Below are 26,126 nucleotides of genomic sequence, written 5' to 3'. Positions count from 1 at the left end.
GTACCAAGAGAACGCCCTGGTGGCGATTCTGCCTTATATACTCTTCAGGAACAACCAATAGCTGACCTCCACCTCATTCAGCACCAATCACATTTGAATGTGCACATTCAAAACCAACCAACCCACACTGGTTAATATTCTGTGTTGGGAACACCACAGCTCCTCCCCTGTAAATTCAAACTTTTTTTTTCTAGGATTCTAACATATCCTTTTTGCTCTTAAGCTCATAACCATGTACAGTATTCTTTTCTTTTTTTCAATAACCAATCTGCATGTCAGTCACAAGTTCAGTCTATCAGGAGGACGTCTGTCTCTCACAGGACGAGTGTTCCTTTCCACAACTGGCGGTGGTGGTTCTACAGGTCGTTCTTCCACAACCTGTGGTTCAGGATGTTCTGACACATCAGTGTCTGCATTGAAATCATCAATCTCCCAAGAAGCTCCATCACAAGAGTCCATTTGAGTCTGATTTGGATTTCCCTTGACACCCAACATCTGGTTCACATGTCTTTTCACACAATTTCCATTTACTTCAACACTGTATGTGACAGGACCCAACGCTTCACTTATAACTCCATTCAACCATTTCTCCCCTCCCCTGTAATTTTTTACCAACACGTTTTGACCAACCTTAAAAGACCTAACACGGGGAAGATTTGGTTCAGACTCGGTCTGCATTCTCTGAGAGAACTTTGGTTTGATAAGACACAACCTGATTCGCACCTGTCTTCTCAGAAATAGCTCAGCTGGGGTCTTTCCTGTCTTAGTATGGGGTGTGTTTCTGTACCCAATCAGAAAATTTGCTACACAGTGCTCAAGCGTCATACCACCAATGGCTCTATTCTTTGCAAGGGATTTCTTAAGATTTTGGACCAATCTTTCAGCTAAACCATTACTTGCAGGATGGTACGCAGGTGACTTGATGTGTTTTACTCCATTTTTAGTCAAAAATGACTCAAACTCTTGCGATACGAACTGAGGTCCGTTATCAGTTACAACCTCTTTAGGCAACCCATAAGCTGCAAATAAATTTCTCATTGCTTCAATTGTCTTAGATGAAGTAGTAGTGGTCATGGGAACTATCTCTGGCCATCTAGCATAGGCATCCATCACTACTAAAAACATCTGCTTGTGGTCCTCAGCAAAATCAAGATGTACTCTTTCCCATGGACTCGAAGACCATTTTCATGTATGTATCGGTGCGGTAGCAGGCATACTACGCTGCTGCTGACAAATAGTACACTGATTCACTTCACGTTCAATACTGTCATCTAATGTAGGCCACCAGAATAAACTTCTGGCGAGGGACTTCATTTTAACTATTCCCCAGTGGTGCTCATGTAATTCCGACAATAGCCTGTCTCTTAGTTTATCAGGCACTACCACATGGTAACCCCATAATAAACAATCATCCTCAATGCTAAACTCTAATTTTCTCTGAAAATAAGGCTTCAGTGACTCATCCTGTACATGTTTAGGCCATCCAGTTAACACCAACTGTTTAACCACTCTTAACACAGGATCTCTGTCTGTTTCTTTGGCTATTTCTCTAGCAGTAAGAGGTAAGTCTTCCAGGTAAGACACTCTGTAAATTGGGTTTGACACCACATCTACATCAGGCTTCACAGGTAATCTTGATAAAGCATCAGCATTGCTATGCTGCTCTGACTTCTTGTACTGGATTTCGTATGTATACGCTGCCAAAATTAGAGCCCACCTTTGTAATCTAGCGGCGGCCAGTGTTGGCACACCTGTTTTAGGCCCCAGAATTTTCCACAGTGGCTTGTGGTCTGTCAATAACAAGAATTTCCTTCCATAAAGATACTCATGGAATTTCATAACTCCAAAAACAAGACCCAGTGCCTCTTTTTCCAGTTGAGAGTAATTCTGTTCTGTTTTAGTTAACATTCTGGATGCAAATGCGATAGGTCTCTCACTTCCATCTTTCATTTTGTGGCTGATTACAGCACCAACTCCATAAGGAGAAGCATCACATGCTAGTATGATATGTAAGTCTGCATCAAAATGTACTAACAATTTATCTGACTGAAGAGACTTCTTTGCACTATCAAATGCACTTTGACATTTTTCTGATTATTCCCAGGTTGCATCTTTATGCGGCAATGCTGTCATTGGCTGAATCAGAGTAGATAGATTAGGGATAAACTTCCCATAGTAGTTTAACAGAGCTAAGAATGACCTGAGTTCAGTTACATTTTTCGGAACCGGAGCCCTCTGAATAGCATCTGTCTTTTCCTTCATTGGATGTATGCCCATGGCATCAATGACATGCCCTAAGTATGAAATGCTGTTCTGCATGAATGCACACTTCTCTCTTTTAACCCTGAGATTGTAAGTTTCAAGTCTACTAAGCACCTCTTCCAAGTTAGTCAGGTGCCTTTCTGTATCTTTTCCAGTAATTAAGATGTCATCTAAATAACAGATGACTCCTTCCATGCCCTGAAGAACCTGATCCATAATCTTTTGAAAAATAGCAGGGGCGCTAACAACACCGTAGGGTAACCTATTGTAGTGATACAACCCTCTGTGTGTGTTGATAGTTAGGTAATGTCTTGAATTGTCCTCTAACAGAACTTGCTGATAAGCCTGCGACAAGTCTAATTTGGTAAACTGCTGACCTCCTGCTAGTTTAGCAAATAAATCTTGGGTTTTGGGTAGTGGATACTGTTCCACATTCAACCATGGATTGATGGTGACCTTGTAGTCTCCACATATTCTCACACTATCATCCTTTTTAGGCACACAAACTATTGGAGCTGCCCACTTACTGTAATTAATGGGTGAGATGACACCTTCAGCTTCCAATTTTGCCAGTTCTCTCACTACGACTTCTCTTAATGCATAAGGCACGTTTCTAGGCTTACAGAACTTGGGCACTGCATCTGGAACTACATGTAGCCTGGCTTCAATACCTTTTAACTTGCCCAGCTCAGGTTTGAACACCGATGCATGTCTGGCACACACATCATCCACTGTATCATGAGCCACTCTGTTGACTCTTGACCAGTCTAGCTTTAATTGACGTATCCAGTCTCTGCCCATTAACGCAGGACCTCTTCCTTTCACGACTAGTAGGTCTAGCTTTTCTGAGCGTTCCTTGCATTTCACCTTTGCTGCGAATTTTCCTATCAACGGCAATGATTCCTCACTGTAGGTTTTCAGCACACAATTTGCAGGACTAAGTTTCACATCTTTAAACCTGCGTTTAAGTAGAGTTTCAGATATCACTGACACGGCTGCGCCAGTGTCGACCTCCATTTTCACCCTTGTACCATTTACACTGACATCCACATAGTAGGGTTTCACAATGTCACCTTTACCCGTGTCCATTGCAAAAAGTTCGGCCCCTCCACTGTCCAATGTCTGACCAGTGTCAATGTTCTGTACAGCATCCACCATGCATCTTGTCAGCACACAGCAGTCGTCTCTGGCACTGCAGAGCTGAGGCTGGATAGGATCTCCATCTGCCCGAAGACTGTGAGCGTTGCTCTGGTCCACGTGCTGGGGAGCGTTGCAACCAAGTCTTCCCTGCTGCTTGATAGCGCTGGAATTTGTACATGTCCCGTGCTGGAGAGCGTGGCAACATTCCAAATGCATGGTCCCTTTCGATTCCTTGCCATAGCTTCCTTCTTTAGGGGAACGGCATGCTTTTGCGATGTGTCCCTTTTTCTTGCACTGGTGACACTCTGCGTCCTTGAACCCGCATCCATCCGGTCTGTGGCCTTTTCCATTGCAGCGATAGCAGGGCTTTCCATTAGCTGTAGATTTTACCGTAGCCTCTCTATACTTTAGGTTAGCCTTCTTTTCTACCAATTTAGCTTTACAGCCTTTCTGTGCAAAGTGTTGCGCACTGTTGCCTTTTGTTACCTCAAAAGAAAGAGCCATTTCAACTGCGAGCTGTAACGTTAAGTCTTTTGTGTGAGCAGCATTGAGTAACCGATCTCTTAGCTCACTGCTCTTAACTCCACAGACAAACCTATCACGCAGTGCTTCATCTAAAAATGTTCCAAATTTGCACGTGGCTGCTAACTTTCACAAACTTGCAATGTACTCACTTATTGTTTCGTTTTCCTTTTGGTTTCTTCCGTGAAACTTGCATCTCTCGGCAATAAAGTTGGTTTTCGGGATGTAGTGCTTTTCTAGCATTCTCACCAGTACTTCATATGTTTTACCCGATGGCTTATCTGGCGCGCACAAATCCATCAGCAAGCTATGTGCCCTTTTTCCTACCACCGTAAGAAATACCGCTTTGGTTCTCTCATCTCGAGTGTCCAATCCATTTACTGCGAAGTACTGCTCTAACCGCTGGCGATAACTATCAAAACTTTCCTCACTTCCCTCGAAGTGGAAATCTTCTGGCTTACCGAATGCCATCTTCTGTTCGACGGTTCTTTCACTCACCGAACGTCTCTCTGGTTGTTCGTCGTTTACTTCTGCCTCGCTGGAGCTGCTTGACCTGCTAACTCTGTGACTTCCAACTTAAACATCCCATCCTCGTCGCCTATCTGTCGTGTATGAAACACTAATATTGTTCTAAACTGTTTAAGTAGATAACTGGAAAGTGCACACGGCAGACTTATGACAGTAACGTAGTATATTTATTCTTACGCTGTAACAACCTAGCTATCCCGAGTGTACCAAGAGAACGCCCTGGTGGCGATTCTGCATTATATACTCTTCAGGAACAACCAATAGCTCCACCTCATTCAGCACCAATCACATTTGAATGTGCACATTCAAAACCAACCAACCCACACTGTAGTCTGGTCAGTTAAGGGCAAATATGGGGTCAAGGCTGCAAAAAGTCATTCACATTTGAGCCAATGTTTTTCTGTTAATTTAGGGTCCAATAAAGAAAAAAATGCAAGGAGCCCAAAATTTTAGGTGGGGGAAGTCTCTGAAATGGCCACGCCCACTTTTTAGGCCTGGAAATCAGTATCTCGGCTCCTGAATGTCGCAGAGAGCTGATCATGGGCTCAAAAGAAGCAGAAGCACCACATTTATATAAGCATTATGAACAAACATATACCCCAAAACCTTTACTTTTTCAGGTATCTACAAAAAACTAATTTTCACTGGTCACATACATGGCCACGCCCACTTTTTAGCCCTGGGACTATATCTCAGGCTCAGCTCTCGGAGGTTGCCCCGAGTTGATATTGGGCTCAAAAGATGTGGAAATAACTATTTATATTAGTGCTCTGAACAAATATACTGTATGCCCTAAAACCTTCACGTTTTGAGCTATTCATGAACATGTTCTTTTTTCCATTGAATTGATCAGCAGCATGCAATCAACTTTAGCCAAATCTGTGCAAGAAGGCTATACAGTTTGTTTGAGTAAAAGTGTTACATCTACTCATGGAGTGCTAGTATTCAAGTTGACTCTTTGTTATAAGAGGAGGAACCCAGTAACCACCAAAGAAACAAAGCAAACCATGTGAGGTCCAAAAAAATCTTTATTTTAACCTCACACATCCCATCAGACTGGATTCAAACACTTGCTGAGGCACTTGCAATAAATGAGACATTTCATCCCTCTGCCAGCACAAGAACATGAGGTACACTTATTAGATCTGCAACTACACACCCCTGTTACTTGAGACAATGTATCTCTTGTGGAAACTGTGCTCCACTTGACGAAGAGTTCCTCTCCTTCGGTAGTCCAACCCCATTCAATGACAGGGGGACAAGGGAGTTGTAGCAGGCTGTTTTACATTGTCCAAACTACCCTTCTTAATAACCCTGTAATGTGCCCCTGTCTCTTTCTGCACTACATTTATGTCCAGACAGCTGTTCGAGAGTTTCTCAGCAAATCGTGTAGAGTGAGATTTGGGCCGGTCGAAGCCCAAATCTTCAACTTTCTGCAGATAAATATTCTCGAGTTTGTGAAGATCAAAAACATTTTCTGAGCTGTCATCAATGAAGTTCCCTACTTCCTCCATGGCGATATATTCAGCATACTGGATCATGTCTGGGGAGTTCTGTGATGAAGTTCTTTCTTGCTTTATCCTGCAGCTCGCTGAACTGTATCTAGTAAGAAGAAATAATCAAATTATTAAAATATATATATATGGCCCGACTATAGCTCAACTTAAGAATTGAACTTAAAAGGGTATGTTGTGCTGGCTCACCTGTTACGGTATCTTGAGTGGCACTTCCTGTGATAGAATAACTCCCGTGATCTAACATCAGTTTCAAGTAATCTGAGTATTTTGCCATCATTCAGGACTTTGGCCATCATCTCTAGATTGTCTGTGAAATCCTTCACATGTTTTGCTGACTTTTCTTTTCCCGCAGCAGCTAACAATGGTTCTGATTTGTCCTTCTTCCGAGGGTTCTCAATGGCTGGCTCTTCACAATAGAAGCAAAGTTCGGCTCCAAACGCAAGACTAGGCCCAGCCTTTGCTCGTGTGTTTGCCCCAATAGTCTGGTGATCTGCAAGGTCCAGTTCTCTTTTCCGTTTACGATCCTTCGCACAATTGAAATGGCTGTTATTATAGCGATCATAGCAACTCTTGTGGATTTTATATCCATCCTGTAAAGTTTCTGCATTGACAGCTGACAGTCTCTGTGAAAGATTGATATCCGCATCATTGGTGATCAGTCCGGATTCCTCAAACAGTTTTACTTGGTGAAGCAGCTTAGGAGCTGTGACAGCAGTTATGTCCCTTCCACCAGATTCCTGTCATGAATTTAGAAATGAAATGTTGGACTCATTGCTGTCATAAACATTACATTACTGAAGGAATACGCATGAAAACTAACACTGTTGGACTCATTGATGTCATAAACATTATACTACTGAAGCACACACGTGAAAACTAACCTTGCAGACAATGCACAGGGTCTTGTTCCCTAGTTCCATAGTTAGGATGGGGGATCATCTGATCATGGAAAATCAGAACTAATTTAAACTTGATTTTTCTGTACACAAGTTTGTAACAGAGTGATGTTTCACTGGTATGGCACAATACATCCACCCTCCCACAAAAATAGCATGCAATAAACAATGTTATTTATTCTTCTGCATAGATATAAAATATAGTCCAATAAAAGTGTGTCCAAATATAGCATAATAAAAGTGTTGTTACTACAAATACTTTCACCCTTTCATACCAGCCAACTAAAAATGCCCAAAATTAACCAACATGTGTAGAGCAAGCAGACACACAAACACCAACTGTCCAAAAGTAGGTAATGCCTTAGCCAAATACTACAACTGTGCAACTGTGCTGTCGAGTGTATCGAGCAAGTCATGCTTGCAAGGCTAGTTAGGCCTACACATATGAGCTAAGGTGAAAATAATGTTTTACAAGGTAAACATACAAAAATAAAACAACACTGTTCCTTACCATCCGTCCACGAGGTCAGGAACAAATTAACTCACTGATATGAAGGCCAGATGAGGCATGCATGTCATATTTTGGCAAATGTTTACAGTAAACTAGCTTTACTGAAACATGTGCACTTCTGCTTCCTTTCCTGTAGAATCAACCACTTGATAAACAAACAGCGCCAATTTGTAATTGTGGTCAGAGGCGGCATTACATCCCAAGTGATAAGAAGAACCACAGACAACTAAGATATTTTCTAAACTCATGATTCGTGTGTGTATTGTGCTTCATGCTTTATAACATAGGCAGCGAATGAGATTCATGTCAAATATAGCTTTTTACAACCTTCAGGAGCTGATACGTGAAACGTGACCAGTAAAAATTAGTTTTCTTAAAATATCTGAAAAAGTAAAGGTTTTGGGGTATATGTTTGTTCATAATGCTTATATAAATGTGGTGCTTCTGCTTCTTTTGAGCCCACGATCAGCTCTCTGCGACATTCAGGAGCCGAGATACTGATTTCCAGGCCTAAAAAGTGGGCGTGGCCATTTCAGAGACTTCCCCCACCTAAAATTTTGGGCTCCTTGCATTTTTTTCTTTATTGTACTCTAAATTAACAGAAAAACATAGGCTCAAATGTGAATGACTTTTTGCAGCCATTTTTTTTTTTTTTTATAAATTTATTTCTGATTTTTCCCCTTTTTCTCCCAATTTAGTGGCCAATCGATCCCTATTTTAATTCAAACACCCACCTTCGTACTGCATGCGTTCGCCAACTGCATCTCTCCGGCCGGCAGTCTCGAAGGAGACCGCCTCCCCACTTTCGTGACAAGGCGACTCCAGGCCGAACCACTGCTTTTCCGACACATACAGAGACGCATTCACGTGACGAACACAAGCCGACTCCGCCCCCCTCCCGAAGACAGCGTTGCCAATGATTGCTGCTTCATCGAGTCCGGCCATAGTCTTTTGCAGCCATTTTGCCTTAACTGACTAGACTACTGGGTAATATTCTGTGTTGGGAACGCCACAAGTTTAAAGTCGAAGAATTTGTAAAACACAAAGAGCCGCGTGCTTACCAAAGAGAAACAATACGGGACTCTACTGATGACGTCATTAAACAAGGACAGATTCGCGAACGTGTTGTTGTGAAACGGGCGTCCGGGTAGCGTAGCGGTCTATTCCGTTTCCTACCAACACGGGGATCGCACGTTCGAATCTCAACGTTGCGTCCGGATGTGGATATGTGTCCTGGTCGCGACTAGCGCCTCCTCTGGGCGGTTGGGGCGCCTGATCAGGGGAGGGGGAACTGGGGGGAATAGCATGATCCTCCCACGCGCTACGTCCCTTGGTGAAACTGTCAGGTGAAAAGAAGTTGCTGGCGACTCCGTATCGGAGGAGGCATGTCTGCAGCCCACCCCGATCGGCAGAGGGGGTGGAGCAGCGACCAGGTCGGTTCGGAAAAGTGGGCCAAGTACAATTGGGGGTAAAAAGGTGGACCCCCCAGCCTCCCCAAAAACAAACAAACAGACAAAAACCGTGTTGCTGTGAATAACTAGTCGCCAGGAGATGACGTCAAAGGATAAACTTCCACTAAAGAACACAGTCAGCCTGCAATAAAACTGCATTGGAAACAGAACAGGGACTTTTTATTTCACGTTTTTGTTTTGCTCTCTTCACGGCCAAGGCACTTAAAGGATCGACTGCCCGTGTTGAACGTCTTCTAGCCTCTTCCCTGGATTCCCTAGATTGGGCAGAGGGGACGATAGTCAATTGTCAAATAATCAATTTACTCGATTTTGTCACAACAGCACCATTAAGCAAAAATCAAAAGAAATGGTTGATGAATAAACTACGTGTGTAATATAGCATGTGCTTGCATTACTCTGATTTCCTGTTTTTTAAGCACCATCTTAAATTCGTGTTAAGGTGTTTCTTTTTAAATACGGACACACCAGCGCAACCTGTATGCCAGGCTGAATACCCATGTGCCCAGTTGTCCTTGTTTGTTTACCATTTTTTTAACACTTCCGGGCTTCCCCTGGCAATCCCTACGGTTGACGTCACAACGCAATGAATTGTGGGTAACTCAGGGAAAGTCTGCAGAAATACGGATCTACGGGAAGTGTCCTGAAAGGACTCAAATAAATGTCTGCAAGAGATCCCTCATACGCATGAGGATTTGCCAGTGGGACAGTCCTAAACCCTCACGGATTTTACCGGGAACGCACCTCAAAGTCCGTGAGTGTGGACATTGGGATTGGGCCAACGAAATAGTACCGGAATCGAGAAAGAAAGTCGGCGGTAGTTATTCGTCAGACAAGTCACTGAGTAATTGTTTGCTGTCCTCGTATACTGGGCCGTGATGAGTAGACTGGGGAGGTGATTTGGGCGTAATTGAATAAAAGGAGCAACATGGAGCAGAGGAGCAGTGTTAACGCAGATGCCGGTCAACATAGTGAGCCCTCCAAATGGCGTAATTGGAGTGGATTTTGGTACGTAAGAAAGTGTTTTAATTCAGCACTGTCTGATATGATGATGATGATGATGATTTATTTCCAACATGTAAATAAGGAGGCTATAACATACAGATAAGCCATTTGCAATACTGATCAACAAATCCACACATCAAACTCAGCGAACAAATCCCCGTATGCATCGGATTATTTGTCACATGATCGAAAAGGAGTAGGAGGAAGTATAAACTTACTTTTTTCCTACCCCTTGTATGTCACAGCATTATTACACGGTAATACTTATACGCGTCTCTTGCACGCATGCCATATGGAAAATATTCTATAATACATGGCATATTCGTCCACATTTCTGTCTAAACTGACTGCACACGTCTTAACCTTTGGATACTGACACTCCCAAATCAATCTGATCAAAAATATTGTCTTTTTGGACCTCTCCAGGCTCATAGGATTGTGCAACAATTTTGCATATGTGGTTATGCTGAGTGCAGCCCACGACATCCTGAAAAAACAAATATCAGACAATACCACAGTACCAGTAAGTAAACAGATGTATGTACATGTTGTATGAGCAGCTACCAGGTGACCATGCTCACCAGCTCTGATGACCATGTTCTAAAACAGTGTCAAGGTTCTTAAAGCATATATATACGTATATATATAAGACCAATATATAACCAGTTTCAGTACTTTGCTTTCTTCGATCCAGACTCCAGCATCTGACGACCTGAGAACCTTGGACTTCTCAGTGACAAACAGCAGTAACAGTAGCCGCTATGACTGCAACCCTGTCTCCACAGCGGTAAATGGCGATTCATCAAAACACACTGGCACCCACTGACACCTTTTTTTTTTCTTCAAGTTGAGACAGAAAATGTTTGCAGGTATGCTTGTAACCTTACTACAGCAGTCTTCTACACATTCATTTAGAAGTTGTGATCCCTCAATGCTGGAAAATTGACATCACTGCCAGAAAAGGTGGCATATCATATATTGTGATATACACTACCATTCAAAAGTTTGGGATCACCTAAACAATTTTGTGTTTTCCATGAAAAGTCACACTTATTCACCACCATATGTTGTGAAATGAATAGAAAATAGAGTCAAGACATTGACAAGGTTAGAAATAATGATTTGTATTTGAAATAAGATTTTTTTTACATCAAACTTTGCTTTCGTCAAAGAATCCTCCATTTGCAGCAATTACAGCATTGCAGACCTTTGGCATTCTAGCTGTTAATTTGTTGAGGTAATCTGGAGAAATTGCACCCCACGCTTCCAGAAGCAGCTCCCACAAGTTGGATTGGTTGGATGGGCACTTCTTTGAGCAGATTGAGTTTCTGGAGCATCACATTTGTGGGGTCAATTAAACGCTCAAAATGGCCAGAAAAAGAGAACTTTCATCTGAAACTCGACAGTCTATTCTTGTTCTTAGAAATGAAGGCTATTCCATGCGAGAAATTGCTAAGAAATTGAAGATTTCCTACACCGGTGTGTACTACTCCCTTCAGAGGACAGCACAAACAGGCTCTAACCAGAGTAGAAAAAGAAGTGGGAGGCCGCGTTGCACAACTGAGCAAGAAGATAAGTACATTAGAGTCTCTAGTTTGAGAAACAGACGCCTCACAGGTCCCCAACTGGCATCTTCATTAAATAGTACCTGTTAGAGCCTGTTTGTGCTGTCCTCTGAAGGGAGTAGTACACACCGGTGTAGGAAATCTTCAATTTCTTAGCAATTTCTCGCATGGAATAGCCTTCATTTCTAAGAACAAGAATAGACTGTCGAGTTTCAGATGAAAGTTCTCTTTTTCTGGCCATTTTGAGCGTTTAATTGACCCCACAAATGTGATGCTCCAGAAACTCAATCTGCTCAAAGAAGTGCCCATCCAACCAATCCAACTTGTGGGAGCTGCTTCTGGAAGCGTGGGGTGCAATTTCTCCAGATTACCTCAACAAATTAACAGCTAGAATGCCAAAGGTCTGCAATGCTGTAATTGCTGCAAATGGAGGATTCTTTGACGAAAGCAAAGTTTGATGTAAAAAAAATCTTATTTCAAATACAAATCATTATTTCTAACCTTGTCAATGTCTTGACTCTATTTTCTATTCATTTCACAACATATGGTGGTGAATAAGTGTGACTTTTCATGGAAAACACAAAATTGTTTGGGTGATCCCAAACTTTTGAACGGTAGTGTATATTTCATATATTGCAATAAAAGTATTCCAAAAATCCTTAAAAAGTCAACTTGAGACTTGACCCTTCAGCAAGTAGTTGGGTAATTGGTGAAAGAGTGAAACAGAGATCGAGCTTTGTAAAGCAATCCCTTGATGTCTTTGCCTCCTCTCTTCAGAGTTTCCCCAGCTATAATCGAAGCTATACTATGTGCAATGTAAATGTTGCCAATGTACCTCTCTGTCTTGTGAAAGTACAAGTTAAATGTATTCATACTTTTTTTACCGTCATCTGAGGATGGTTTGCTATTTCTGTGTCAATGCAGAGCTAGCACATTTTACTGCCAATTCATTACACATCGGGGGGGGGGGGGGTAGCATTGCAATAACACAAGACTGGATGAAATATATATTTATATTTTTTCATCACACTTTCACTGGCCTCACTTTGGTGTCTTTCATTCTTGTTCCTTGTTCTGTTGTTGTTCTATTGTTATTCTATCCCTTTTTTTCCTCTTTTACACTTTTCACAGGCTGTGCTATTGGCTGATATCCTTCCCACTCTCGTCATCAAGCTGGCTGCTCCCTTTTTTATTCACAGACTGCCCTATGGGTAAGAACAAGGGCAGTCATTTCAATCTTGTGCTAAAAAATCAACATCTCTCTGAATATGAATAAAGACACATTGGGTAATGAACATGAAATGACCAGCTTGGGGTAATGAATTGTCACATCAATATGCAGTGTTTAGGTGTTCTGTTGAACTGAGTAGTCCTAATTATGAATTCCTTGTTTCTGTGATCGAATGGTTTTACTTGTAATTCTCAGGTTCAGAGTGTTGTTCTGCGTTGGTGCAGCAATAACAAGTTTTCTCCTAGTGTCCTTCTCCTCGGCCATGTGGATGAGCATTTTGGGTAATGAAATTAAAAGCCTCCATCTCTTGAGGATACGAGGTGGTTTTTTGTGTTTCATGAGCCATGTTGTAGTCTCTGATTCTGCACTTTTTATGCCTTCCATTTTTGTATGGCATCACCTGGATCAAAATGAGAATTAGGGTTTTGTCCAGTAGATAAGCTATATTTAATAGATTCATTTCCCATCATATGAAGTCCAAGAGAGCAGCTGTGGTTACTTCCCTCAAATCAGATGTGGCTTTACTTTTTCCATGGAGGCCTTGATAACAGACTTATCAGTTTATTTATTATTAATGCAAGCATATTAGCATTTCTTACAACTGAGAGGTAGAGAGCAAGCAGACTGACGTTTTAAGATCATGCAGAAATGTTCAAATGAAACAAATCATGATTTATTGATGAATAACTTTGAATCAATCATTTTGTTATGTGCATGAGTGTTTTTTTCCACATAATATAAGCAGAACAAACTATTTTATTAATATATTCAAACATTTTTTATCAAATATTTGATAACAATCACATTCTACCTTCTACTGCCGTCTTTCCAGGTGTGATCTTTGCCAGTATGAGCTCTGGGATGGGAGAACTCTCCTTCCTCTCTCTCACCGTCTTCTTTAGCAGGTAAGAGTTGGTCGCTCCATTTTTAAAGTTGTGCTTCACAATTCTCACGAAGTCAGACAAAAAAAAAAAAGGAACACTCATCCACTATTAAACCACATTTAGGGTGTCCGGGTAGCATGGCGGTCTATATTCCGTTGCCTACCAACACAGGGATCACCGGTTCAAATCCCTGTGTTACCTCCAGCTTGGTCGGGCGTCCCTACAGACACAATTGACCGTGTCTGCGGGTGGGAAGCCGGATGTGGGTATGTGTCCTGGTTGCTGCACTAGCGCCTCCTCTGGTCGGTCGGGGAACCTGTTTGGGGGGGGGGGACTGGGAGGAATAACGTGATCCTACCATGTGCCACATCCCCCTGGCAAAACTTCTCACTGTCAGGTGAAAAGAAGCGGCTGGCAACTCCACATGTATCGGAGGAGACGTGGTAGTCTGCAGCCCTCCTCGGATCAGCAGAGGGGGTGGAGTAGCGACCGGGAATTGCTCGGAAGAGTAGGATAACTGGCTGGATACAATTGGGGAGAAAGGGGGGGGCACATTTAAAACTTTTCTCTTCAGATGTCTCTCTGTCCAACATTAACCGATAAACTTTTTTTTTCTTTCAAATTGATATTGGCACATTTCATTTTAAATCTCCCCTTCTTTCTTTCTCACTTTTGTCTTTCTCTCTTTGTCTGTCTCTCTCACCAAGGAATGTACTTGGGGGCTGGGGTTCAGGCACTGGTGGTGCAGGCGTGGCTGGTGCCCTCCTCTACTCGGTTCTGACCCAAGCAGGCTTGTCGCCTCGGGTTACACTGCTCATCATGCTGGTGATCCCTGTCGCCATGTTGATTAGGTAGGGGAAAAAACATGATAGATAATGTCATAAAAAAGTATTCACGTGAAATGGCGCTGAGAGTGACTCAAGGCTAATCTTTGCCATCTTCCTTTCTTCTCTTCCTTCATTTTGTCTTGTGGTCAGATACAACTCTGCCTAGTTCTGTTTTTTTTTTTTTTTGTGATTTATCTAATATAGCTGGCCATTTTAAGTGACAAAAGATTAAATGTTCCATCTATAGACTAGGAGCTGTGTCTTGACCTTATGCTTTTCTTACTGTTAGGGACTTGTAGTGCTGCTGATCCAGAAATTCATTACCCTGTTGCACAATACCTGTGGTGTAAAACAGCTTTCCCTTAAAGGATAATTCAGTTCTTCTACCACATGGATCTTATTTTTGTCGTTTTTACCATCATGCATATGAGTTATGATATCATTTAACTCACTGGCTTATTTGGGACAAGAGACCACCTCTCAGCACAGCTTTATAATGGCGTCTCATGGGGCAAGTGAACACAAGCCTTAAACCTGTCCTTTAAACAATAACAAAAAAGTCCTAGCCCTAATTACACAATTAGATTGTGTACATGGTTTTCCGTTATTTTTAACTTCTTTATTGGGCTGGCCGGGTAATTGATGAGTACTACTCATTCCAGCAAGTTGAACCTGGAAATAACTCAGCAATGCAGGTGACCTTTAATATTGTTGGACAATTCTGGCAATAACTTTTAACTTGTACTTTCGTTTTCACTTTCAAATAAATGGTTTATATAAATTGGACTTGTTGAAACGTGTCTCTGTGGAACATGTGTTGCGTTCGTTCTATTACTCTATAGGTACCATTGCAAAGCTGTGTCCAGCAGTGGTTCCTTATCCAAGATCTCCACAGTGAAACCAGTGATTAAAATGATAACCTAACCGATATGCAAAGATGCCAAAAAAAAAACCAACATGAAAATAAGACCTTGGTTGTAAAAATCTAGAACCATTCTTCAGGTCCTTTTTCTTGTCATCTCCCCCTACTGTCTTTCACTTCTCCTGTTTTATACTGCTTCCAGCTATTTTTCCCTGCTGGTCTTTCCACCGGATTTCCGTCAGTGGCAATGTGGAGAGGCAGGGTCTGCAATGAGGGGCGACAGCTCAGAGGAGAGACGGGGGCTCATGGACAGCTCTGATGCAGAGCAGGAACAGCTGGAGAAACGGACCCCAGGTGGGTGTCCCTTCATTATGAATGTGACTGTGATTTTGATTCCTCAAATGATATACGATATATCTGCAGTACTTTTAGTTCCCCGGCGTTGGGGTAAGGTGGCAGCAATAAAGCCACTACTCATTAAAAATGTACATCCATCATTGTCCAAATTATGCTTTGGATGAAAGGTCTATGCATGCCTTCTGTTTGGGGAAAATGTCTTTTTGTCTGATGAAGATTATAGAACTTGTTTGAGATTATACATTTGGCATTTTAGTCTTTATTAGCGAGGACAGCAGAGTCAGACTGGAAATACAGCTTGTAGAGAAAAAGACATTTAGTGCGGTCCTGAGACTGGATTCAAATCAAAAACTCTGCATTCAGGCCTGAGCCTGGGCAGTATATCGATATTATATTGATATCGTGATATGAGACTAGATATCATCTGGAAATCTGGATATCCTAATATTGTGATATGCTGTAAGTGTTGTCTTTTACTGGTTTTAAAGGCTGCATTACAGTAGTGATGTGATTTTTTTGAGCTTACCAGACTGTTCTATTATTTGCCTTTACCTACTTAGTTATTATATAGGCATTACTGATGATTATTTATCGCAAATCTGATTGCGTAAATGTTTTGTGAAAGCACCAATAGTCATCTCCACAATATTGTCACAATATCAATAGAGGTATTTGGTCCAAAAATATTGTGATATTTGATTTTGTCCATATTGCCCAACCCTACCTGTATGGTATGTTTATTCTAGTTTAGTTTGTTTATTTGCACAATTAAAAGAAAAAGATAAGCTGCAAGAAATCATGATAAAATAAATGTGGGGGGGGGGGGATGAAGGAAGCCTGAAGGCCTCATTCGAGATCCTTCCCTCGGGTTGACAAACAGAATAGATACAGAATAGATTTTAAAAAAAATGAAATAAAAAGAGAAGAAGTCAAGACAACAAACAATAAAAAAAGAAAGAAAGAGAGAGGAATAGTATGATCATGATATGACAGGTGTCGATGAGCATGGACTTAAACCTGTATTTAAGATTTGAGAGGGATGTGGCTGAATGAAAGTTATGTCACGTATTTATTCCCTATGCTCGTCTGTACTGAATTGAAAAATGACACTGTTGTGTTTAACTGGCTGAGCAATCAGCACACAAGGTAAAAAACTGTTTGGCTTTGACTTTTAGAATAAGCCACGGTGAAAAGAAAATGAAGCCCCAAACCCAAGAAACACAGCACCCACTGTTGGCACTATCTAGCTATAGGACTGTCAGTTGGAGACAGAAGTCTGGTCAGGCTAGAGAGAAAGAAAAAGCGCGCATACCAGTGTATTTCAGAGAAATGTCTGCTGACCTCCTCATATAGAAATCTCAAGTCAAAGGGAATGTTCACATTTCCACACAGCAGCATTGTAAATCATCAATCAATCAACCAGTCAATGAAAATGGCCTTTCAACCCAGGGCTGGATAGAAAAATGGAAGGTCAGTACCCTGAAATAGCCCAGTCAAAACTCAGTCTTTTAGATAGCATGCTGGCTGACCAGTAGAGAAATACGTATTAGATCTCCCCTTGCTTTTTAAGGCAACGTCAACCCTTCATCAAATGTCCAGAAGTGTTTAAGTTGGTAGAGACCAAACAGACTTACTGCCTTTTTTCAAAGCAATCAGTGCATTTATTAAGTAGTATTATGTGTGCACATTTCAGCAAGTGGGGGGCTTTAGATTGTAATTTTGATACTTTTACCTTGGTTTTGCTGGCTAGTGCAGTATGATGTTAAAGAATTTATATCTCTGCATTTTATTTCAGTAAAGACAGTATACCAGTCAGTACATGATGTAATTTAATCAAACATGCAGCTTGGGAAGAAGGCACAAAAGTTTCATATGAGGTTTTTCAAAGAATGTTGAGATGATAGATGTTTATATACCATGGCACAAACATATCTGCAAAAGGTCACGAGGCGTCTCTGTCTTAGAAAAACCAATTGAATTACCAAAGTCATATGGGTTTCATCTTACTAGTTTGCACCAGATGTTGGAATAGTTGAATAGATGCCTTACTCAAAGTGGACATTTTACAGAGAACAGAAAAGAGAAAAGAATAGCACTGGTTGATACAGTTTACAGTATACTTCAGTATTCTTCCACAGTGGCCATATGAATGTGAAAAGGTCTGTTTGGGTTTACCTCAAGGCAATAAAGGGTGTCTAGACTTGATATCTGCTGTACTCAATACCATACGTTATAAATTAGATTTGCTTGAAGGTTTACCTATTAATATTAATTTACAAGCCAAATAGCTTAATTTACTTTATTCTCCACGGACAAGATCATTAAGGTCATTTAGCTTCTCTACACTGGTTGCTTGTTTCATAATTCAAGATTTCAGTGATTACTTTAAGAATTAATCTACTTTTGACTGGCATTACAGATGTCTTAGTCTTGCATTGCCAGACCTATCTCCACACTTCATTTTAGCGCTGTGCCAATGCCGGAGAAAGGTCTTGCTCATAGGAGACTTCGTATTTCTTTAAACCAGTCACAATCGTCTTGGGCGGCGCTAAGCCCAGTATGCAGTGATGGTGCCCTTGCAAATTAGTGTGTGTGTGTGTGTGTGTGGGGGGGCTTGTCATTTTCAGCATGTCCGTTGCTAGCTTGGAGGTTGTTGTTGTTATTTCATGTAGCAACGGGGACATTGAAAAGGGTAACGTGCAGCTAGTGGAAGGGGAGGAGAATTCCGACTGAGATAGTCAGCCAATGGCAGGCTTATACCAACAGCGTAGATCCAGTGAGTCAGAACACAGATATCTTAACTCCATTACTGATGGTAATTGGGCCTTTGCCTTGATTTTGATTGCTGTCCCATAGGTGTTTAAGCTAGCAAAATCAGCATCATCTTTAAAATCACTGCTTATGGGAGATTTTTAGAGAGGAGTGCTAATAACATGTTTTTTACCAGTGTTTTCTTTACATTTTTCACCTTCCCCCTTTTTTTCTCCCCCAATTGTACTTGGCCAATTACCCCACTCTTCTGATCTGTCCCGATCGCTGCTCCACCCCCTCCGCCAATCCGGGGAGGACTGCAGACTCCCACATGTCTCCTGCGATACTTGTGGAGTCGCCAGCCACTTCTTTACACCTGACAGTGAGGAGTTTCACCAGGGGGATGTAGCGCATGCGAGGATCATGCTATTGCCCCAGTTCCCCCTCCCCCCTGAGCAGGCACCCCGACCGAGCAGAGGAGGCACTAGTGCAGCGATCATCTGGCTTCCCACCCGCAGACACGGCCAATTGTGTCTGTAGGGACCCCCAACCAAGCCGGAAGTAACACGGGGATTCGAACAGGCGATCCCCGTGTTGGTAGGCAACAGAATTGACCGCTATGCCACCCACACGCCCCTACATTTTTCATATTGTTATTTTAGTTTTAGCTGGGACTTTGCAATAGTTAAAACTTTTGCATGTTTTCTATTGGCTTTGGTTTGGGCTTTAATCATTAATCAGGTAGTTTGTAAGACAGTTGGGAATAGTACTCTACAAATGAAAGCTTAGTCATTTGTTAACATTATACAACAAAATGTAACAGAAATTGTCAAGCTGTTCAATTTAAAATAGGTTTGTTTGTAAGACAAGTCAGAAGCGCAGCAGTAGTACTCCATTGTGTTCATCTGACAGGGGTGGGCAATTTTATCCAGAAAGGGCTGATGTGGGTGCAGGTTTTTGTTCCAACCAAGCAGTTACACACCTGATCCCACTAATCAACCAGCAAAATCTTTGCTGAGGAACTTGATTAGGAAACACAGGTGTGAAACTGCTTGGTTGGAACAAAGACCTGCACCCACATCAGCCCTTTCTGGATAAGATTGCTCACGTCTAACGCCACTGATCTGCAGCGTGACAGTGTACTGACTCCAGATCTCCCTGGTAAAAAGTTTTCTTTCTCAAATATAGAATATGCAGAGAGAGAATAATCTATTGCCCTGTGATGTATTGCACTGTTATTTTTGGTTTTGTCGTTGAAACATCGGCAAGAAGTTTAATTTAATTTAACATTTTTACTCTTTGCAATTGAATAATCAATCAGGACATTTTCTCTCCCCCATGAATGTCACAGAGGACAGAACCACTGGACCCCTCACCTTAACAGAGAAACTTCATGTCATTAAGGTAGACGCTCTGAACCAGTGGTCGCCAACCCTGCTCCTGAGGCGCTGCCAGTTTTCACTCCAACCCTGATTTAACACACCTGATTCAATTAGTCAAGCTCTCTTAAGTAGGTAATCAGTAGAATCAGCTGTGTTGAATTAGGGTTGGAGCAAAAACCGGCAGGACGATTGTTCTCCAGGAACAAGGTTGGTGACCACTGCATCTTGAATTAGATTAGATTGATTTGAATACTCATTTAATATCTTTAATTCCTCTTGTTTCCTCCGATCAGAGTTTGGTGAAGTTTGTCGTTCCGCTGGGGTTGGTCTACTTTGCAGAGTACTTTATAAACCAGGGTCTGGTGAGTTGTCCTTTGCCCCCCCCCCATCAGCACTTTCATCATATTGCTCTTCACTTAGCCACAAATGTAGATTTTTTTGTTTTGTTTTTTGTGTGCAATGTCAACAGACTAATATGGGCTTGTGCAGCTTGATCATAAAACGAACTTCACAGTAACTATTAAAATGAATAGTTTCATGGTAGATTCCAGGTTTACTGTGGACCTATGATCATTTTGATCCTAAACTAGTCCTTTCTTTTCCAGCTCGAACTTCTGTATTTCCCAGCATTTTATCTGTCTCACGCAGAGCAGTATCGCTGGTCAGTAACTCTTGTTGACATGTTATTCCTCAGGAATTTGTACATAGGATTACTTTATGGTGCAGACCCTAAGGTGTGTGTGTGTGTGTGTGTGTGTGCATGTCTGCTCCTTCAGGTACCAGACTCTGTACCAGGTTGGTGTGTTGGTGTCTCGTTCCTCCCTGTGCTGTGTGAAGATCAGGAGACTGTGGGCTCTCTCTTTGCTACAGGTGAGAACCTAAAACAAAGTAGTACAGATATTTAGAAGGTAACTCCTACCTTGGATAAATGTTATAATGAAGAGCTTTTCCCTCCACATTAGTGAGTCTACTCCATATTTCATTGGTTATTGTACTGCACCATCACACTTCAGGACATTCAGCTTACTCTGCGTTGTCCTGCACAGTCCATTACTTGAATAAAACTAGAGTTAATAGGCTATGGTGCACCATCTATCCTTGTGTGCTGGTGTTTAGATTTCCTTCTGGTAAATATTTGAGATGATAAAATGAACTTTGATAGATAATCCATTCCCATCTTTGCCCCGTCTTTCGCTTTTTTGTTCAAATTTTGCTCCTCCCTCCATCTCCTGCTGTGTCTCCTTGTATAATAATCTCTATCTTCATCTCATCACTTGCTTATCTCCACCCCATCCTTTTCCATCATGCTCCCCCTCACTCTGTCTCCATGTCAATATCTTCCTCTCTCTCTTCTTCAGTGTGTAAATGCAGTGCTGCTGCTCTTAGCAGTATACTACCAGTTCCTGTCTAGTGCCGGGCTGGTGTTTGCTATTGTACTGTATGAAGGCCTGCTGGGAGGAGCTGCCTATGTCAACACCTTCTACTACATCAGCAAGGAGGTCTGTCCTTTGTCAGTTTGGTTCAAGTAGTAGAGACACACCAACAATAATGTTACATTTTGTTCACTAAAGCAGCAGCCTTTATGCACCCTGTGTATATTTTTCAAGGTATAGCTCACATTTTTAATTTCCTACCAAATCCAGGGGGTTGTAGATGCAAGTGTATATGCATGTGTTTACAATACAGTGAGAATAATATTTAACACATTAAAATCTATGTCACTGTACATTGTTAACCATTGTTTGTTGTACAGTATTAGTCTATAATTTTTTGGCACTTAAATTATTAAAATGATTAAAAACTTGAGTATTTATCAATGTATTTATTGTATGAATTCTGTGTTTCAAGTGCTTTAGTATGTAATGTACCAGTTAACACATTCAAAGTGCCTTCTGTGAATCAGTGTTCTTCTAAACTTGCAGTTGGTTACCTGCTGAATCAGCTAATGAGTTGTCCTTCGACAGACTGTGTATGGGCATGTGTTCCACCTGACTGTTGGTTTTCTCTTTTTCCTATGCATCCAGACTGGAGACAGACAGAGGGAGTTTGCCATGGCTGCTGCCAGCGTGGGAGATAGCCTGGGTATTGCCTTGTCCGGCCTAATCGCTTTCCCTGTCCACAAATACTTCTGCTCCCTTTGACATGGACAAGGCACTCACGAGGAGATAGACTGGGCAAAATTCAAGCATTTTTGGCTTTTTAAATTCTCTTAACAATGGAGACAAGCTCATGTGGCATGTCATGAAAATTGCAGACTGCAGCTTGTTGCTTTACAGCCTTCAAATCATTTTCTTCAAAGCTATATGTTTTTGCTTTGGTACTAACATATTTTATCCCAGTATGTGGTACTATTGAGGGATACTGCTAGGGAGTGAAGAAGGGATGAGCACTTTCACAGGACCATCCATCTATTATCTATAACCTTTTAAGCTAATTCACGGTCATGACAAGCTGTTTTCCCGGCAGGCTTTGGGTGGAAGTCGCTACTCACAGCGCCCCACATGCAGTCACTCACACCTTGGGGCAATTTAGAGATTTCAGTTCACCTGACGTGTATCTCCGAACTGTGGGAGGAAACTGGGGCACCTGGAAGAAACCCACTTTAACACGAGGAAATCATGAAAGTTCCACACCGTAGGCATCGATTTGGGGTATGGATTGTAGGTACATGTCCCTACCACTATTGTTGGCGATCTGAAATGACTCTTGTCGTTTTAAGTCCACAACCGCTCCATCCATCAATGTTGGGTCTATACAGACTTGCAGGTTTCCCGTTGACTGTGTTGCACGGAGTTATACTGTCTGAGGCGGTCAGCCCACGTGTGTGGCCGCAAGGGCTTGTGGTCTGAGGCGGACAGCAGCATGGTGAGTGCCTGGTGGTCGGTCTGGAGTGTGAACTGACATCCGTACAGGTAAAGATGCCATCATTCACACGCCCAGATGCAAGCCAGTGCCTCCCGTTCACCCACTGAGTAGCGTTGCTCTGTGGGAGTCAGGGCCCTGGAAGTGAAGGCGACGGGTCTCTCGACACCATGCTGCTCCTGAGAGAGTACGCCCCCCACTGCTCCAGCAGAGACATCGCAGGTGAACATAGTAGGGCATGATGGGACAAAATGAGCCAGCAAAGGTGCAGTGGTTAGTTGTTTTTTTTAGCCTGCAGACTGCCTCCGAATATGCTGCTGTCCAGGTCCCCGGCACGTCCTCCCTGAGGAGCTGGCGGAGGGGTGCTGTGGTCTGGGAATACCCAGGGTGAAAATGGAGGTAACAGGCTGTCATAACCAAGAAAGTTTTATTTTGTTTGTTTTTTTTAATCAGACTATTGGATCTGTCCCCAACAGGGCCAGGGGGCTTTTATTGAACTAAATTAGGAAGAAAATCATCATCATCATCATATGTGTACATGGTAATGCATTGCATTTCTAATTTCTCTACTCAACTCATTTTGAGGTTCAGGAAATGCCACAACTGGCGCTGCAGAGTAATGTGACTGTAGCCTTAATGGTGTAGATGCAGCAGGCAAGTCATTTGCAGAATCTCACAGCATTCATTTTTATAAGCCAGCATCATTTGCAGTTTTTCAGTTTTTTTTCTTAAATGGACGCCACCCAACCTAGATCAAACCAAGAGAAACCGTTACAGGATGTATGTATGTGTGCATGCATGTACATCAGTAGATTAATGTGTACATATCTGCATGCATACACACACACACACACTGCTGGTTTCTGAGTAGACAGCTGTGGTCGGATGCTCAGTCAGCAAACAACCTTACCACAAGATGGGCATACACAAATGGGCTGTCCATTAGCTAACATTCCTCACCTTAACTATGTCGTTCCACCACAACACGATGAACCTCTTAACTCCAATATTAAACCCAATTACTCGCCCTAGCATATATGGTTTTTAGTGTAAGACTTGAAAGTCAAGTCCTTTTATGAAATTCACTCTATAGTTTTCTTTCTTTACATTGTATTCGAAGTTGAGGGGACACACAAACATACACAACGAACACCAACAGTCTATGGCCTTTTGACCTCTAAAAGGCAAAAGTCCATTTCATCCAAGAAGGGTGTGGCGTCTCTGGCTATGGACATGGGCATGCTCTCAATCATGGGATCTAAGCAATGGCTGTGGGGTCATCCTTGGTGTCTTGTGTCCCTCAGCTTCTTAAGCCACTGCTCTGCCATTTTTCCCTAATCCACTGCAGAGCTGCTGGGCTTTGGCTGCTGCGGGGTACATCCTCTGGATGTAATGGAGGAGGGTGTGCCAGATGAGTGGGCGTTGTGTCTGCTGCGGGGGCCATGGTGTGATGAGTGTGCCTTGTGCAAGTGGGTGTGTCCATACGATTGTGAGGACTGCAGGGTGGAGCCCAGGGTACTGCAGTGTGCCCAGGGTCTGCTGGCTGGGTGTGGTGTAGGAGTAGCTGGGTGTCATCATTGGGCTACTGGGCGATGGCAAACACATGGTAGGCAGAGGAACTGCCTCCTCCTCCCCCAGTGCTGCCACCGTATCCATACTGGCTCGGGCCCCACTGTGCTGGTGTAGTGATGGGGTTCTGGCCCGGGCCCGTGACTGCCACAATGGTGCTGAACATCTGTGAGGACTTGTGTGGGAGAGAGTTGACTGCACGTGTCAGATCTGTGATGTTAATGTTAGCTGGGGTGGCATTGAGAGACGTGTCCTTGTTCTGCTGCTATTGGTGGGTGTGACACTAGGTACAGGTTCTTGGTAGTGGTCCTTGAACCAACGGCACAGTCCTTTCACCGTAGGAAATATCTGAGAACGGTAGCGGAAACCATCTGGGGTGATGGTCACATATTCAACCCATGCTTTTCCATGAGGCTGGTAGCCCAGTATGAACTTCTCTGGTAGATCTTCGCAAGCCAAAATAAAGTAAGGAATGAATGTGGGCTTCTCCCTCTTTGTCCTGATTAACAACTCCTCCAGTTAACACACACAATAGATGGATAGTTATACTTAATTGTCCTACAAGAGGATATTTGTTTTCACCTTTTGTACAGAGCCTCACATACAGTAAACACATGTACACATACTATATAAACCACAGGACATGCATAGAGAGCAGGGAGACAACAATACATTAACACAAGTGTTTAGCAGTTCAGTGAATTTAGATCTTAAATGGTAAAAGGAACAAAGCTCCTTTTATAGCAGCCCGTTTCCAGGTGAGGTACCTGCAATCTGAAGAATGGGTTAGGGGGTGAGTGGGTTCTCGAGTTATTGTTAGTGCTGCACTTACCATGGCTTCGCGCTTGAGCTGTGATAGGTTGGGTCGGGAATGCACATTGTTAGTCCAACAAACGACTCAAAAATGTCCCTACCAATGTTGAAATCAAACCAACGCCATTGCTCCACACAGATGGGCTGAAATTGAACCCAGGACTCCCTACTGTGAAGTGACAGTTCTAAATACTAAGCCACTGTTGCACCACTTTCACCAGACCTTAAATGTCAAGTGGCCTTTTGTGCAGCCATCATGATTGTATACTTAAGTAGAAGCATCAAGGTTTGGGACCCAGCCTCATAGCTTTGTCAGTGGTAGCAATAATTCCCCCCCAACACCCCAAATGCTACCCAAACAGGTCATAGCTAAATTCCTCATGGGGCTTTTATCTTTTAGCCACCACCAGAGGAAGGAAGCTGTCTATTCTCAGAAAGGATAACCTTTTACATTTTATTAACTCGACAAACAGTAACATATGCTTTTAAACACAAACTGTTTACTGCAGCTTCCCACTGAAATTTTGACCACTGACGTGTATGTGTATGTCGGCTCTATGTGATGCCTACGGCGTGTCCAGGGTGTCTCCCCACCTGCCACCCAGTGACTGCTGGGATAGGCTCCAGCATCCCCGCGACCCTGAGAGCAGGATAAGCGGCTCGGATAATTGATGGATGTATATTTAAGGTGCTGCAACTGTTTTGTTCTCCTAGTATAGCTAAGTATTCGGATATGGTGAACTTTTCTGGTTATTCGTGCATATGACGATCGAAATGTTATTTCTTCGTCAGCAATTGTCAAATGATGATTTTTACCAATGACTCAGGGAGTGAAATTTTAATCTGCTATTGCCATATATAATTACAAAAACGAAAGATGATCTTTGATTGGCTTGTTTAAAGATATTCATCAATAGGATTGCTGTCTCCACCTGAACTATGATCAGCTGGTGGTTGTGTTGTCAGATCGTGTGAAAGACCTTTTTGTTGTGCCTCACTAAAAACTACAGGATTTTTTTTACGTTTTTCTTACACAATAAATTGCTTTGATTAATTTAAAAACGTAATATTTTCAATCGGGAATACTTTATCTTTGGAAGTTTTACAGGGGGAAGTTGTTATTGCATCTAAATAAATAAGAAAGCCCTTCTTCCGCTTTACTGAAACTGCGCA

At 42.4% G+C, this 26,126-nt stretch overlaps 2 protein-coding genes across 2 annotated transcripts; one reads left to right on the top strand and one right to left on the bottom strand.

Annotated features, from left to right (window-relative positions):
* Positions 1-5,496: 5,496 nt before the first annotated feature.
* On the bottom strand, positions 5,497-7,451 carry LOC130120075 (uncharacterized). The gene is made up of 4 exons (XM_056288693.1): positions 7,377-7,451; positions 6,851-6,908; positions 6,156-6,706; positions 5,497-6,054 (listed from the first exon to the last, which is right to left on the bottom strand). The coding sequence occupies exons 2-4, from the start codon at positions 6,887-6,889 to the stop codon at positions 5,697-5,699; spliced, it is 948 nt and encodes a 315-aa protein (XP_056144668.1). The 5' UTR covers positions 6,890-6,908; positions 7,377-7,451; the 3' UTR covers positions 5,497-5,696.
* Positions 7,452-9,466: 2,015 nt separating this feature from the next.
* On the top strand, positions 9,467-26,058 carry cln3 (CLN3 lysosomal/endosomal transmembrane protein, battenin). Its single transcript, XM_056287912.1, has 14 exons — positions 9,467-9,853; positions 10,277-10,373; positions 10,545-10,637; positions 12,547-12,626; positions 12,842-12,927; positions 13,479-13,551; positions 14,238-14,381; positions 15,422-15,573; positions 19,679-19,731; positions 20,003-20,071; positions 20,315-20,370; positions 20,486-20,579; positions 21,068-21,208; positions 21,734-26,058. The coding sequence occupies exons 1-14, from the start codon at positions 9,774-9,776 to the stop codon at positions 21,848-21,850; spliced, it is 1,335 nt and encodes a 444-aa protein (XP_056143887.1). The 5' UTR covers positions 9,467-9,773; the 3' UTR covers positions 21,851-26,058.
* The last annotated feature ends 68 nt before the right edge of the window (positions 26,059-26,126 follow it).

This window comes from Lampris incognitus, chromosome 10 (assembly GCF_029633865.1).
Source record: "Lampris incognitus isolate fLamInc1 chromosome 10, fLamInc1.hap2, whole genome shotgun sequence".
In the NCBI taxonomy this organism is placed as follows: Eukaryota; Metazoa; Chordata; class Actinopteri; order Lampriformes; family Lampridae; genus Lampris; species Lampris incognitus.
The sequence above is the reverse complement of the archived record's forward strand: the minus strand, read 5'-3'. Positions and strand labels throughout refer to the sequence as shown.

What these genes read in the sequence shown, in the direction of transcription:
- LOC130120075 (XM_056288693.1), bottom strand. Translation starts at nt 6,889, where the DNA reads ATGGAACTAGGGAACAAGACCCTGTGCATTGTCTGCAAG. An exon ending in CCCTGTGCATTGTCTGCAAG is followed by an intron (nt 6,707 to 6,850) that starts GTTAGTTTTCAC and finishes AATTCATGACAG; the next exon opens with GAATCTGGTGGAAGGGACAT. An exon ending in CACTCAAGATACCGTAACAG is followed by an intron (nt 6,055 to 6,155) that starts GTGAGCCAGCAC and finishes TCTTCTTACTAG; the next exon opens with ATACAGTTCAGCGAGCTGCA.
- cln3 (XM_056287912.1), top strand. Translation starts at nt 9,774, where the DNA reads ATGGAGCAGAGGAGCAGTGTTAACGCAGATGCCGGTCAACATAGTGAG. An exon ending in CGTAATTGGAGTGGATTTTG is followed by an intron (nt 9,854 to 10,276) that starts GTACGTAAGAAA and finishes GGACCTCTCCAG; the next exon opens with GCTCATAGGATTGTGCAACA. An exon ending in CCTGTCGCCATGTTGATTAG is followed by an intron (nt 14,382 to 15,421) that starts GTAGGGGAAAAA and finishes TACTGCTTCCAG; the next exon opens with CTATTTTTCCCTGCTGGTCT.